The sequence below is a fragment of the Morone saxatilis genome, unplaced genomic scaffold (assembly GCF_004916995.1).
Source record: "Morone saxatilis isolate NCDOM2014 unplaced genomic scaffold, NCSU_SB_2.0 Contig23, whole genome shotgun sequence".
NCBI classification, from domain to species: Eukaryota; Metazoa; Chordata; class Actinopteri; family Moronidae; genus Morone; species Morone saxatilis.
In genome coordinates, this window is record NW_023339796.1 from 1058453 (window position 1) to 1072887 (window position 14435).

General features: G+C 38.6%; 1 protein-coding gene across 1 annotated transcript in view; it reads right to left on the reverse strand.

Moving 5' to 3' along the window:
- The window catches only part of efr3a (EFR3 homolog A (S. cerevisiae)), a gene marked incomplete at its 5' end in the record, with an annotated part of 118360 nt that overhangs the window by 52434 nt on the left and 51491 nt on the right, over window positions 1–14435 (reverse strand). The window contains 2 exon segments of the mRNA XM_035671235.1: window positions 3341–3462; window positions 12474–12624. Of these exon segments, the coding sequence (XP_035527128.1) occupies window positions 3341–3462; window positions 12474–12624 (273 nt within the window).

The window sequence follows — 14435 nt, forward strand, 5'->3', positions numbered from 1 at the left end:
TCAACATTATTTATCCTTGTAAGGGCATTATATGCAGCAGCTCGCCACCCACTCAACAGAAACAAGCACAGAAACAAGCACAGAGCACACATAAAAGAAGTGAAATGCTGTTAATCACAAAAATAAAAACATTTGAAAGCTATAAGCTTACAAACTTACACAATATATGGTAATAAATACATTAATTAATACTGGAGCAACAATCTAAAAGGATAGAAAACAGACACACAAGGTAATAAGGCCATACAAAACAGTAAGGGACCCAACGTTAAACCCTGGGGGATTCCACATGGGATGCTCGCTGAACAAAACTACAAAACTAATAATTTATTATGTCCACAAATAATGAACTAATACATCAGTCCTGCAACAAACCATCCCCTCCAGGAAACTAAATGATCTTCAGTTTTTGTTGAAAATGTTTGAGGTGTTGACTTAACTTTCAGGCTTTCATGTTTGTGAGGATGCTGAATTGTTGTGTTATACTGAGAGAAGTTTCTAATATTCTGTCAACTCTCAATGACATGAAACATCTCTCACATCTAATAATTTATCAGCAGTGTAGCAGAGTGTGTATGTCTGTGAGTCATGACGCGAATCGGTCTACCACCAAATATCCCAAAAAGTATGTGTTCACATTCCCGGACTTCCAGACTCTACTTTGTTCTTTTCATCAAGGATTTTGTGTTGATCTCAAGATATATGGGCTTTCCTGTGAAGTCTCCCACCTCCCAACACCATTGTTATTCTCTTCAACTACAAATCTTGAGGATTTGCTTTTTTATGTAACCTTGTCTCAAAAGTTTGCTGTTCGCAACCCATTTATCTCAAATGATCTTCTACCCGCAGTCTCAGTTTGGTGCTAGCTTTATCTGTTTTCATGTCTTTCATACACCTTGCCCATCAGCTAATAAAACTACATTGTTAAACAGAGTTTACTCCACACCGGGTTCATCTTTTCAGATTCTGATAAAGGTGTTCTGGTATCAGACATTGGCTGTGATATTGCTGCACTCCCTGATCTCATGTTATTTAAGAGCTCCTCCACCCTATAACCTGAATTATATGACTGTACTGTGATGAAACATCAATGCTGCTTTTAAATTTTACATTACCAAAATGTATGAAAATCTGCTTTTCACGGGTTAAAAATGTCGCTCATTTTCAAATGTATATGGTTCAATCTTTACCTTGATGCCACACTGACAGCCAGCCAGCCCCCCGACCCCTTTTCACCTTTGCTTAATTAAACCCATTTCTCTGTAAATCACTCAAGTTTTCACATCATTTAAAATCGAGCTATTCTCTTCAATTCATCCTCAGCACGTCTTTTAAACGTTTTCAATCCGGTCGAGTGCAGCAAGGCTCTCCTGCGGTAATGTTAGTGAGCCATGCAGTCTCAGTGGGAGGGCGAAGGCCATGAAATATGGATCAGGAGCAGATATATTTAATTCTGTATTCACTGGATTTAAATGGGATGAGACCTGCACTTGTGGAGATTGTGTTACACTCCCTCTTGCTGCTGCATGTGCTGTCGGTACAATCCATCACTGCATTAAAAGAGCTGGAATGGTGAATGCAGATGGTGAAATATCTTCATAATAACCAAAAACAGATGCAACGGCAGACATCGTTTTTCTTTTTTAGAAGTGAAGTAATTAATTTTACACAACGACAGGGCTTAACTGACACAGCTGATTTCTCTCCGACTCAAAGCTAAATTTCACCACATGAAGAGAAGTAATCAGAGAAACTATTTTCAGTGTCAATGATCAATCAGATGTTTCTGCATGAATGTCAACGGCGCTAACAATTGCTCTGGGGAGCTAAAGAGTGAAATTAAACAATACATCATTTTCTCGCAGACCGCCTCACTTTAGGAACAACATTTAGATTAGTTTTGTTTTTAAAATGAAGATAATGAAAAAATCAATCGGAGAGAGGGAACCGTCTACAGCCATTCTTCTTTATGAGTGATGCAGCCTCTCCCCGGGTTTAACCAGTAATCAATATGTCGTGTTGTTTTGAGCTGTGGGGATTTTATTAATGCTGGAACGCAGTGGTGAGATTCAACACTGAGGTGTAGAGCATCAAAGTGTTTCCATCTGGCAGACGAGCCAGGCGGAGTATTTCAACACAGAGGATTGTAAAATGAAGCAATTCAATGAGGAGCTAAGTTAAAAAAATATCTCATCTCAAGGTCCTCTTACTAGCTTTCTCCAGGCTTTAAGGCATTACTAGTAATATTTTACTTTCCCCAGTGACTTGTAATAAATAATAATATTACAGTTTACCCTCATTACTTTGGTTGTCACCTCCTACTGATTTGAATCGTGCATGTCACAAAGCAGGAAGCTAGCTTGGAACATGTAAATGCTCACATCAGACAGACAGATCATTGGAAAACAATAAACAGGCAACAGGCAGACCGCAGGTTAAAACATTAATTTGCAAGCTAGACTATGTCTCTGAATAACAGACATTGTTTAAAAGAACTTTGAGTTTGTGTTTTTTTCAGTTTGAGCCAGGTGTGCTTTTCATCTACAGGGTTCCCACTCTTTAATAAATCATTCATTATAATTAACCAGTAGGCCTAGCATTAACACATATTCCTCCTTCGTGAAGTGTCTCAGCTTATTGTCTCAACTTATTGTCTTTTTTTGTGTTATCTGTTGTGTTATCTGTTGCTGTTGTAGATTCTTACTTTTTCTTTTGCTTGTACAGTGTTTTTTATTGATTTATCTTTTCCTACTCTTACTGTTTGTATACTGTTTCTTTTTTTGCTATCCACTCTTGCTGCTGGGCAAGCGATCCCAGAATTTTCCCCATTTGTGGGACAAATAAAGGAATAGCTTATCTTATCTTATCTTATCTTTATTACAGGAAGGTGGTTCAGCGTTTACGGGTCAATACGTTTGAAAAGAGTAAATTAACTACCCCTCAGTAGTCTGTCTGTCTGATCACTTATAAAATAGTCCAGTAAAATCAGGAGGATATTAGTACAAGAAACACATTTCTTTAGGTCTAATGAAAGCAAAATATGTTAAATTATAAAAACTGTTATAAGCTGGATATGTTCAACATTATTTATCCTTGTAAGGAAAGTTGGCGCTGAACTACCACACCTTTAGTCTAACTTCAGTTTTCTTTAAGTTACAAACAGTTTGTGAAAGTCCTGAAGATATGCAGGAAGTTCTCAGATTAAATACTGGAAAACATTTAGCTAGTGGCAGCATGTGTACCAAGAACAGTATATTGAACCCTGAGGGATCCCAAAACATGATGAAATACCTATAAATGAATGAATGGATACAGGAGGAGCAGAAATATCTCTTCTTACCTGGTTCTGGTCTCGGTATCTTCATGTGTGGAGTGGCACATGGCGCTGAACTGGGAGACAAAAAAGTCGTAGCGGCGGTGGTAGGACGGTGTGTCCTCCTCGATGTTGGCAAACTTCACAAACTAGAGGAAGATGAGAGGAACATTTATGAGTGTTATTTGTCTTAGAGATGATGAGATGATGATTCCAGCTCTTTTTAAGAAAAACATTTTCCAGGACTTTTCTTGACAATACAACTTGTCATAATTTTACAAGTAGGTCTAATATTAACTCCAGTTTTATTTATTTTCTTTTTTAATGATGCAGGTTCGTGATTAAGTGTCTCAGGTTCATTTGTGCATGTATTTATTATCCACAACTACAAGACATTTTTCCACTGTTGAGTTTCAAACTAAATACATGTGCAATCTCAGGCGTATATCTGAGTGATGGGCTTTAATACAACTTATTTCCAGGATATTTTGTTATTTTAATCAATTTCCAGGTGTTGTCCAGGATGCGTGGGAACCCCTGTTTAAGTGATTACATAATACACAAAACTTTTATGTTTCTAGAAATTTCCATTCATTATTTCTGGTAGTTATTTTTTGGGAAACGCTGCCTATCAAGTTCACTGTATAGTTATAGTGTGCTAGCTAAAACTGTGTCATACAGCTACACTTGGTTAAAACATATAGTAACTGCCACATTACCTGTGGTGAGGCGTTTAAGCTAAAGTAGGATAAAAATCAGAAAGCAAAAACCATATTTCTTGTTTTGTGGGGCAAAATCAGCGTTAGCCAAGACCAGAAAGCAGACATTTATGAATCTTCATGTGATACCAAATCAGGGGACTTCTGCAGTAGCTAAGATAAGATAAGATAAAGATAGGTTTGTGTCCTGTGTTATTTATCCCCCCTAAGGGAAAATAATTTTGACAACAGCAGCAATAGCGGCAAAGGCAGCGCAAAAAAATTAGAAAACAACAAGAATATCACAGTAAAAATATTGCTAATATTATTAATATTAGAAGAATTAGAAGAAAAACTATAAATTAAAGTATATGACACATTTGTTGTATCAAGTAGACATGGAGCCAAAATATGAGCAGAAAATTAAAGCTGAGAAAGTTTGAGCTGAGAAGATCAGCTCACTTATAAAAGAAACAATCATTTGGTAAGGAAAAAAAAAAAACGTATTTGTGTTTAGGTGGAAAATAAACACACAAAAAGCAATACAAATTGGTTTGAGGCTGACCTTCAGTAAATGTATTGTCACTAATAAACCACCAACTACAACATGCTGACTGCACAGGACATCAACCTGAACCAAGTGTAATTTGAAAATGTGTGAAAACTAATTAGCGCGCATGCAGAGATGTCAAAATAGAAAGCTAGAAGTGATGAATGGAAGTAGTATGAATCCAAACAAGACTAAGCCTGAGCATCAACACTTCCAGGTTCATTGTGTCCTGTATGAAAGAACTAGTGTGAAAAAATCCTCTTTTTTAATGAACAGTGTTAAATTACATCCAGGTTAAAATCAATTCCAATTAACACATGTCGAACATGAACACTTGTGTTGATGAAGAGCTGATGTGATAGGGCTGTGGGGGGTCAAACAAATAAAGTTGTGCCTGAATTGGACCAAAAAAGGTGCCAGTACCCTAATTCAGCTCAACCAACTCTAAACACAATATAATCCTCTGATACAGAGTTTATGTTGTTCTGCCACTATCCGACTAATGATCATCAACTAAAGACTCAATTAGGTCGACTATTGGGGGGCTGCATCATATCATATTATCATATTCTTGCCAATACGCAGCCCTAACTTTAACCTACTGATGGTATTTAAGTATTAAAATGTAAGTATATGGGCTTGTATTGGTAGATACTAGATAAAAACTGTCCTAAATACACCTCTTACAGCCCGCACTGATGTACTCAACAGAAGTTGAACTCAAAAACAGACACTCACCCTTTACTCGAGGTTTGCGATGGCACGAACGTTTACAGTGACAGTAAAAATACCGCCATATCTTTACATAGGCACAAACTGGAAATCGACGGTGATAATGGTAATAACCATTAGAGAGCCACCCCTCTTCTGTTCAGCCTATAATTTCGTCCCTCCAAACAAGCGTAGAGTGTCCTCTGGAGAGGCCTCCTCTGTCTCCTCGCATTCGAGTAGCGCTCGGTAATTGCCTCGGTACAGTTCGGCACACTGCTGACCGAAAGCCCCCCGATGTTCTACCTGGTAATTTCCTCCCATTTTGTGCCTAACCTTTCCAGGGGGTAATGGCTCAGATGGAAGGAGGTATGTTGGCAGCTGGCACACACAAGAGCGGCTTTCCCCCTCAGCTTCCCAAACGTGTTAAATCCAAGAGTTAGACACAGAGAGAGACGGGACTAATTACTGGGTTGTGTTTATGAGGTGCTGAAGGGGAACTCTGGTGGCGACTGGAGTGTGGGCGCTGGATGGATTTAGTTTAATTATATTCTGTCGTAAAAACAATACATACATCACATCCTTGTATGCAAAATGATATTCAAAACCAAGGACACAGATTAATTAGAACATTTGTTTTTTGCCAGGCTAGTTTCCATGGCAATGTCAGTCTGTCATTACACAAATGGAAATATCTTGACAACTATTGGATGGATTAAGAAACATGAACAATAAATCAACAAATCTGGTTTGGTCGAAGTTAAAACATTTTAATTTTTAATTGGTAACTTTTGTTTGTTGGAACAGTGGAAACACAAACCAACGTTCTGGTGAGTTTTACTTCCTGGCAAGTTTGATTGAAGACAGCCTCGGACACAAAAATGTTAACCTCTAATTGTTAAGCTAAGATAATTGAAAATCAATAAATAAACATTATTGATTTGGGTGCTTACAATTTTTGATGAGAGCTGTTGTCATAATGGAGGTTGAAGGTACATATTGTAAAGCGTCCGCCAAATGAATGCAATGTGAGTTTTAGTGGTTTCACATTTGTGTATCTTGATTATTCTGAACATTTAAACTTCCACTCAATTTGAACCCATTTCTGCGTTTCCATTTCACTTTAACTGACTGAAGCCGTTCACATCAAGAGGATAACTGCTTCAAGTGACGAGTGGGTCATTCCAGTTGAAGCTGAGGTTTCATCATGTAAATAAGACTAATCAAAAAGGCTTCATGCCTCACCGATGCCTCGTGGCGAAGCAGTTAGCGAAGCGGTTCAACAATGAGAAAATGAGAGGGTGATACAAACACCAGCACAATTTGTTTTGCTTCCCTCGGGCGATTTTAAAGAGCTCATTTAAAAAAAAAAGGTGCCATTAAAAAGTGCTGTGAAATGGACTGGTTTTACTTATCTGTGCATGCTGATTGCATAACAAGTGGTAAAGAGTAGAATCCATTTACACAGTCAGTCGCCAGTGAGCTCGAGGTTGATCATTATCCATCGCTCTTTAGAGCAAAAGTGAGCATTTAAAAACATGGTAGTCAATTAAAAAAAAGACGTTTTTCTAATTATGTTGTCAAAGATGAAGCTTTTACACAAAAACCTCCTCTTTTACGGGTCAAACGCTAATTTCCTGTAGGTTTTGAAAGGCATAAGATCTCTGCAGTGAGCACAAAGGCTGCGGTTAGATACATGCAGTGAAAATACAAGTAATTTGAATATACTGTGCTTATGGACGGATGGAGGGAAAGTGGATTGTGCTCTGGGTTCTTATCGACTTTCTGATATTAAAACTTGTCACCGTCAGAATCCATTTAAAGTGACAAGAATTCAAGCTGATTAAAGTTACTCTCCGTGGAGGAGGAAATTACAAACTTACTACAGCTGTCACAGTGGGAGTGAACAAGCTAGCAAGGAGGATTCAGGGTTCAGTTTGCTTTGAATTTTAACAGCGTCATTCTTTGTCTTATACATAGTTTCCTGCAATTAAACAACCAAAGTATGTGTCCATTTAAATACTCCAATTAAAATTTCCAAGCATATCAATAAACGAGGGGGCTCTCCGAGGAGAATGTAAGGTGGTCATTTTTTGATGGAAGCCGTGACCCATCCAGAGCAGATCACATTGACAGGAAGTCAAACGCAGACATAGACAATCTGGTCAACTATCTAAATAAAATACGCCATGCAGACTCTGGAACATCCTACTTGCTCCTTGCTGCTATAACTTGCGAGTAAAGACGTCGTACATCAGATATCAGAGAGGAAGGAAGTCATCAAACATTATTAAAACTTTAATACCTTCGTCTGTGAACAATTTGTGTCTGAGTATCATCAGCAATGACTCTTTGACTACATCTTTTGTCATTGTTTGATGTGGGAGAACCTCAAGCGGCAGAAATTACATACTGTACATGTAACATCAAAATACATATTTAATTCTGTTTAAAACTTTTATTTCTCTTTATTTTTAGCATTGTTTTCTGTCTCAAATATAAAAACTGGTCTTATTTCCATTAACAAGATGAGATCTAATTATCAGCATTCACTGACATTTAATGAACTATCAGGAGCTCTTCTGGTCTGGACACCGGTTTACTGCCGACCCCGTTGGCGTGTCGGCTTGACAGTTTGAGTGGGAGGACGCAGACTGTTTACTGCCTCAAGCCGAGAAGTTGGACACTGTAGCCTGAAGCAATTTAATACGGTTTCCCCTCTGCATTAGTTTTGATTTCAAGCGATGATAAGTGCAGAATATTAAAGTATTTATATTTCAGGTGTCATCGGAGGCCCTGCCCACCTGTCTGCTTCATTTTGGTGAAGTTATAACAGCCGTTTCTAGGCAACTATCAGAAACCCTGGCATCTGCAGTTTATCACAGAAAAATGTTGATGTCTTCTGTTGCACACAGAGCCATAACGGGCCGCTGCCTCCCGAGTCCTGACTCAGGTAATGATGACGAAGACCTTCTCGGCCCGCTAACAGCCAGGCTGGGAGTTTGTTTCCCCCTCAGTTCTCGTTTGTGCTGAACGATCATCAAAACTCTCCTCTACCTCCGGCGACTTGGCCGCCTCAAGGCACACAGGGAAGATAAGGTTAATGTATATTTACTGTCTGGAGTTTCATGCACAGTCATTAAAGCTGCGCTAATCAATATTTTTTATATTAAAATGGATCAAATGACTCTGTGTAATGTGCTTTCAGTGAAAATGTCACAGAAAATTTAATTTAAACTCATTGTTTTGGTTTCATGGCCTGTAAATTCGGTTCTCATCGACCCAATTTGTTTTCATGAAACAAGCTCTGATGAAGCGATCTGCCTAGCACCAGACAGCACAGACACAAGCAATCAACGTTTTTGTGCACATTTTTAAGTATCGCATTACAATAGCTTGATAGAAATTTCATAAAATGTCCTCAATTATACAAAAAGTTTGTCTTCTCTTTCAAATAACAGTTAAAGTGGGAGATATCCTGACTGGAGAGTGCTGCTTATCTACTGAACAAACTCCTAATGATCGCCTAACGGATGGAAACAAGCATTCTTTCGGATTTTCTTTTGGCGATTTACTTTAAATTCAATTTGCGATACATTTAAATAGAAACGCAACTACACTACACTACTTACGCTGCCCCTCCCTTCAAACTTTTAAGACAAAACCAAGTGTGAACGTATTTTAACGTCACCCATTGGTTTGTGGAGAACTGCTTTGAAGCCTTGAGATCGGCATTATGGTCGTCGCCATGACGTCTTGCTGGATTTTTAAAAAAAGCTAGCGAGTAGATGCAATTAGGACTTTTATCTGATGTTACAAGTTGAATTAAATTGCATTTTTATCCTTCTATGTCTTTGTGTATTTTCTCTCTTATGAAGCACATGATTTTCTTTTTGTATAAGAAGGCGCTGTAGTTTTGTACCTTGTCTTTTAATTATGGTTCTCGTGTCACAGATTCCTGCACATACACTGGCTTTTGGCAATTAAAAGAGTTTCTGATTTTGGCTCTGAGCTTTACATAAAAGGCCTCAAACAGAGAAAAAAACAAAGACTTCACTGTGGACTAATGAAGGCCTCTCTGTTAGAAGAGGAGCCGACACTTTAGTGGCCATCTGTGAACTAACTGTGACTGTTGTGTGAAATCACAAGTGAAGGAGGACAACAAAGGCCACAGTGAAAGCAGCAGAAGGATTCTAACAGAGGAGATCACTGGTAGAGTTCACTCAGATCACAGACGACTCTTGGTCGGAGGAAGTACGGCTAATGAGAGTTCTGAAATACAGCATGTGTACTTATTGTCAGCAAAGGAACGAATGAAATAATCTAATTTTTGTCAGCAGTTGGTGGCGGTAACGTGCTGCATTTGGCTGCAATCCGCGAATAAAATACAAAAAGAAGTGACCAAATTTAGTAGTCACTCTAGTTAGTTTCGGCATGCTAGCTGCCAGCCTTGGTGTGCAAGTATCCAGCCTCAGAATCTAGCCAATCCAGGGGGTAAATCTAGCCTCGACATGCTATTAGCTAATGACTAGTCAAGTGAATAGCCTAGCTAGCTATTGGTTTATTGATGGTTTATTAAACTGAACACATACTAGGTGAAATAAAATTCAGTCTTGTTTAAATTTTGTTTTTATTACAAACTGATTAAACTCAGAAAACACTGACCAGGAACGTTTTATTATCCAGAAACTGTAACAAATCTGATCGGGGAAGTAAATACAAATACAAATAAAATGGAATTGAATTGAATTAAAGAGAGAAACGAGTTAACCAAAGGTTGAACAGACAAACAGAAATACAATTTTCCCGGCTGTATGTGCGGCACATTTGGCTCCAGATGCTATAAATACCCGACGTACAAACTCCCCCTGTGTGTCTGACTCAGTGGCTTCATGTGTCTGAGTGTGGACTGATGAGTGTCTCTTCTATTGAGATGGAGTGGAGGAAGAGACACTTCTAGCCGTCGCAGTCTGCCAATTTCTTGTGACAAAGTTAACGGGCAGATAAATTTGGAAACAGCGAATGCCTGGCAGCACAAACACTCCGGTGACACACACACATTTATACTGGAGTTACACACACATGCTGGGCAGGGTAAAAACAGAAGAACTGTTCTCTTGTAAGAGGGAAAAGAGTTACATGAAAGGTGATAAATTGTGCATGTTTATAATGAATGTGTCATTCTTAGATTGATTGGGAACTGTTGTGTAATTTATTTACAAAATGATGTGTCACCTCCACCTATGAGGTTTTCTGTTGTTAGTCAGCAGAATATCTCAGAAGTTACTGCACAGATATGAATGATATTTGGTGGAAAGTTACAAAACAAGAAATGTACTTTTGATGGGAATCTCTTGATTTAATTTCATTATAAATTCAAATTCTTTTAATGTTTTGACAGTTTCCAATTCTTTTTGTTCTGTCCGCTCTTTGGTTGTTTTCTAATACAGGACGAGGCTGTTTATGAGAGAGTGAATATCTGTCAATACACACTGTGTTCAGGTCTTAAATAATAATCTAAACTTTAAAAATAACTACTAAATGTAGTTTTCTTCACAGAAATGAATTAAATTCTGACATATAGGCCTACTGTGTATATTTTGTAAGTTTTCTCGCAACCCCCCAGGAAGCTTGGCGATCCCTAGTGGGGGTCCTGACCCCCAGGTTGGTTTAGTTTGTTTCTGACTGGACACTGGACTGCTGTTTACCTCCTGTATTCCCACATCCCAGCTATTACCTTTGTGAGTCCAGTTCCTGATAGAAATGATGTAAAACCACCAAAATAAGTCGTATTATGCTGGAATAATGCTTTGAATGACCTCCGACCTACTTTTCTTGCTTGCTTGTAATGTTGCTGATGGAGGATATGAAGTATTCTTCAACCCGCAGTGAGCAGCTTTGCAGAGGAGCGTCTACAAAAAGCCAAATGTGTGATGTTTGTAACCAATTAGTCGCTTCTGAGGCTCCAATGAAAGCGGCCGGCCAGTTTCAAACAGTCTTTCAACAAATTTGCTGTAATTTGTTGAGCTCTGTGTTGTTCTGCAGACATCTCAAACAAACTCATTAAACTGATAATTACCCGACAGAACGAACACGAGTGCTTCGTTTTTGCTTCCGCTACCGTGCAAAAACCAAACATTAAAAATGAAGCAACTCGACTTTGTAGCCAGGGCCATGAAGGAAAATTTAATTAACACCGCTATCGCCAAAACACCACCCTCCACCCTCCCAACTCACCTACCTGCCTCTGCATCCACTCTCCTCCTCTGTCAGAGTCTAAATACCACATATAAATAATGCAGAGGCTTTCGCATCTAAACCTTCGGCTCTGTTTCCTGCTCAGATGAACCCCCGACAATGGCAAGGACGACAGCCTCAGAATAGGGGGCGAGAAGAGGGAAAAAGAAAAAAAAACTTTGGGTTCACCTTCAGAAGACTTCAGAAGAAGAAATGGGGCTGACATTGCCTGCTTAAAATAATTAGAGTCTCTCACAGGATACGGTATAGGGCCATTTCCACTGCCAGAGTAAAAGTTAAATTAGGTATTTAACCACCGACAGCAACCTCTGGGCTGCAACTGATTGATCTGTATTGTTTGTTGCATTGTATGAAGTGTCTGCACAATCACAAATAGATGGATTCTCTCATTTAAAGGCAACCTTAACAACATGCACGAATACATACGGGTGCAAGAAAATACAGAAAAAAAGTGTATATTCATTTTTGTGATATTGTATCGATACTCAAAAACAGTGAATTGATTTTTGCTAGTGTTGTAAAGCAGTGGTTCCCAACCCTTTTTCTATTAGTCAGTAACCTGAATCAGTGACATATTTTATGGATATTTCATATTATATTAAGAACTGTACAATGAACCCAAACAGTGAACTCAGTAACTGCATGAAGTTTGTGTAAAACCAGAGATTTGGATACATTTTAAGCAGATTATTTCCTGTTGAAGGAACTTTTTATACAATTATCTGTCTGTATTATGTATTTTTAGTAGTTTTTAACGATCATACAGACTTAATACGATGCTTTTCTGACAGATTCAGTGTTTTATTGTCCCTGATGCTTGGCCATAGTTCTAATAGACAATTTACTTTACTTTTCTTCACAGAAGTAAACCAAATGCTGACATATAGACCTACTGTGTATATTATTTAAAGTTTGCTAGCACACCTTAAAATCAAGAAGGCCTTACCGAGTTGGTTCCCAGGACCTGCAGGTCTGGTTCTCTGGACTCCAGCAGCTTGGCCACCATGTGCAGGAAACTCTCCACGAAGGGTTTGATGCTCTGAGAGTGACAGGCCATCAGCAGCTGGTCCAGAGCCTCCATGGCTATCACCACGTACCTGCACAGGGGAACGGGGAGCGTCTATCATCCAGAAGTTTTTTACATTTAATCACACAAAAAGTCTTCTGCTACTTCAAAGACCTACCAGCTCCCAGTCAATTAGTACTCAGCAGGTAACAAGCTAGCTGCTAACAACCTTCTGATATGATCTGATCTACAGCTGCAACGGTAATAATAATAATAATAATAATAATAATAATAATAGCCAACAATTTTGACAATTCAATAATCGTTAAAGTATTTTTTCATGCAATAATGGCGGAAAAGGCTGTTTTCAGCCTCTCAAATTGTCTTTTATATGACATTAAACTCAATATATGTGGATGTTAGACTCACAAAACAAGACTTGATGAAGAAGAACTGGGATATACATTTTTCTTTAGATGAGCTCGATGGTTTATCTGGAGGAAGACTCATTGCTCTGTTTGTCTTTTTGAGAAGTAAAAAGATCACAGCAACCATCTTGGCTGAGAACCATTTAGCCAGACGACAGCCAAGTGTTTAATTCTGTACCTTAGCCAACTCACAGAATTAGCGTTAATTAGCAATAGTTAACTAAACTCGCCAATGACAGCTGTCGTTTCAGCCTGTGAAATCAATGTTTTATTCAGCAGCGTAATGAGAAAGTCTGTCGGCCGCTGGTCTCTATAAAGCGCTGCAGGACTGTTGCAACTACCAGTACAAAATGGTGTCAGTCCAACAACATCTGTGTCGACCTTTAAAACTGTTATCTAACTGCTTACCGAAGCATAAACTGAACTCAATATTTACCATCTTCTCAGCAGATACCAGAACTTTAAATGGTATGAGATTTAAATCATTAATATATCAGCAAACAGCTATTCTCTATATACAGATACAGAGGTCACATGGTGTCTCTCTCCCTCTGCCTGTGTGATTCACCTCTCTGTGGTTTGTTTCCACAGCCGGTCTGCTCCGGCTGAAACTGCTGTTTTTATCATTACGTGGTGGAATTAAGGATTTATTAAACAAAACCAGAAGTGGTGATTGTGGAAAGACTAACAAAGATGGTTTTTGTGAGTTTTATTTTTGTCCCACTGTTTTGGGTCTGAGTTGCTGGTGCTCTAGTGCCATCCAGTGGCAAGTGAATTTCACGTATATAACCTTTAAGATGCTGTTTAAATCCCAGCAGCTGGAAAAAATGAAATAAAAACTACATATTTAATAGAAACCTAACTTTAACTATAGTAATCATAGTTTTGTTGATGCAGTATCTGGGTGTATATTATGGAGACTGCCTGTGTACATTTAATGAGATGAGTTTATAGGAGCAGAAACTGACATGTCAGTGTGCTCCATCTGGGAGACAAAAGCTTTGCCAGATCTAACGTCAGCTTTGGGGGTTTGAGTGACATAACAAACCGGAGCATACGGACGTGTCACTTTGTTGGATGGACGGAGGGTTTCAGGAGGTGCCAAATGGTTTTGCATCGACACATGGACGATTACAGATGGAAGAGAGAGAGTTTGTTCTCTGACTGTCAGCTTCAGGGAATAAAAGTCACAGCCAATTAAACACAATTTCTGACATTATAATCACTGTATTGATTTGGTGCTGCCAGTCTTCTTTTATAAATACATTGGGGATATTTTCTGTCTCTCAGCTCATTTTAATTACTTTCTAGGTGCAGAAAGCACTAAATGGTTCAGGGAAATGTAAATGGATGAGACTTTTACATTGTGATGAGTTAATTACGGTTTCTTTGAGAGCTTCCTTCACTTTGTGTTGTTAAATGTTAAACTTTACCTTTCTTAACACTGGGCTGTTTGTGCTAATGGCATTGTTAC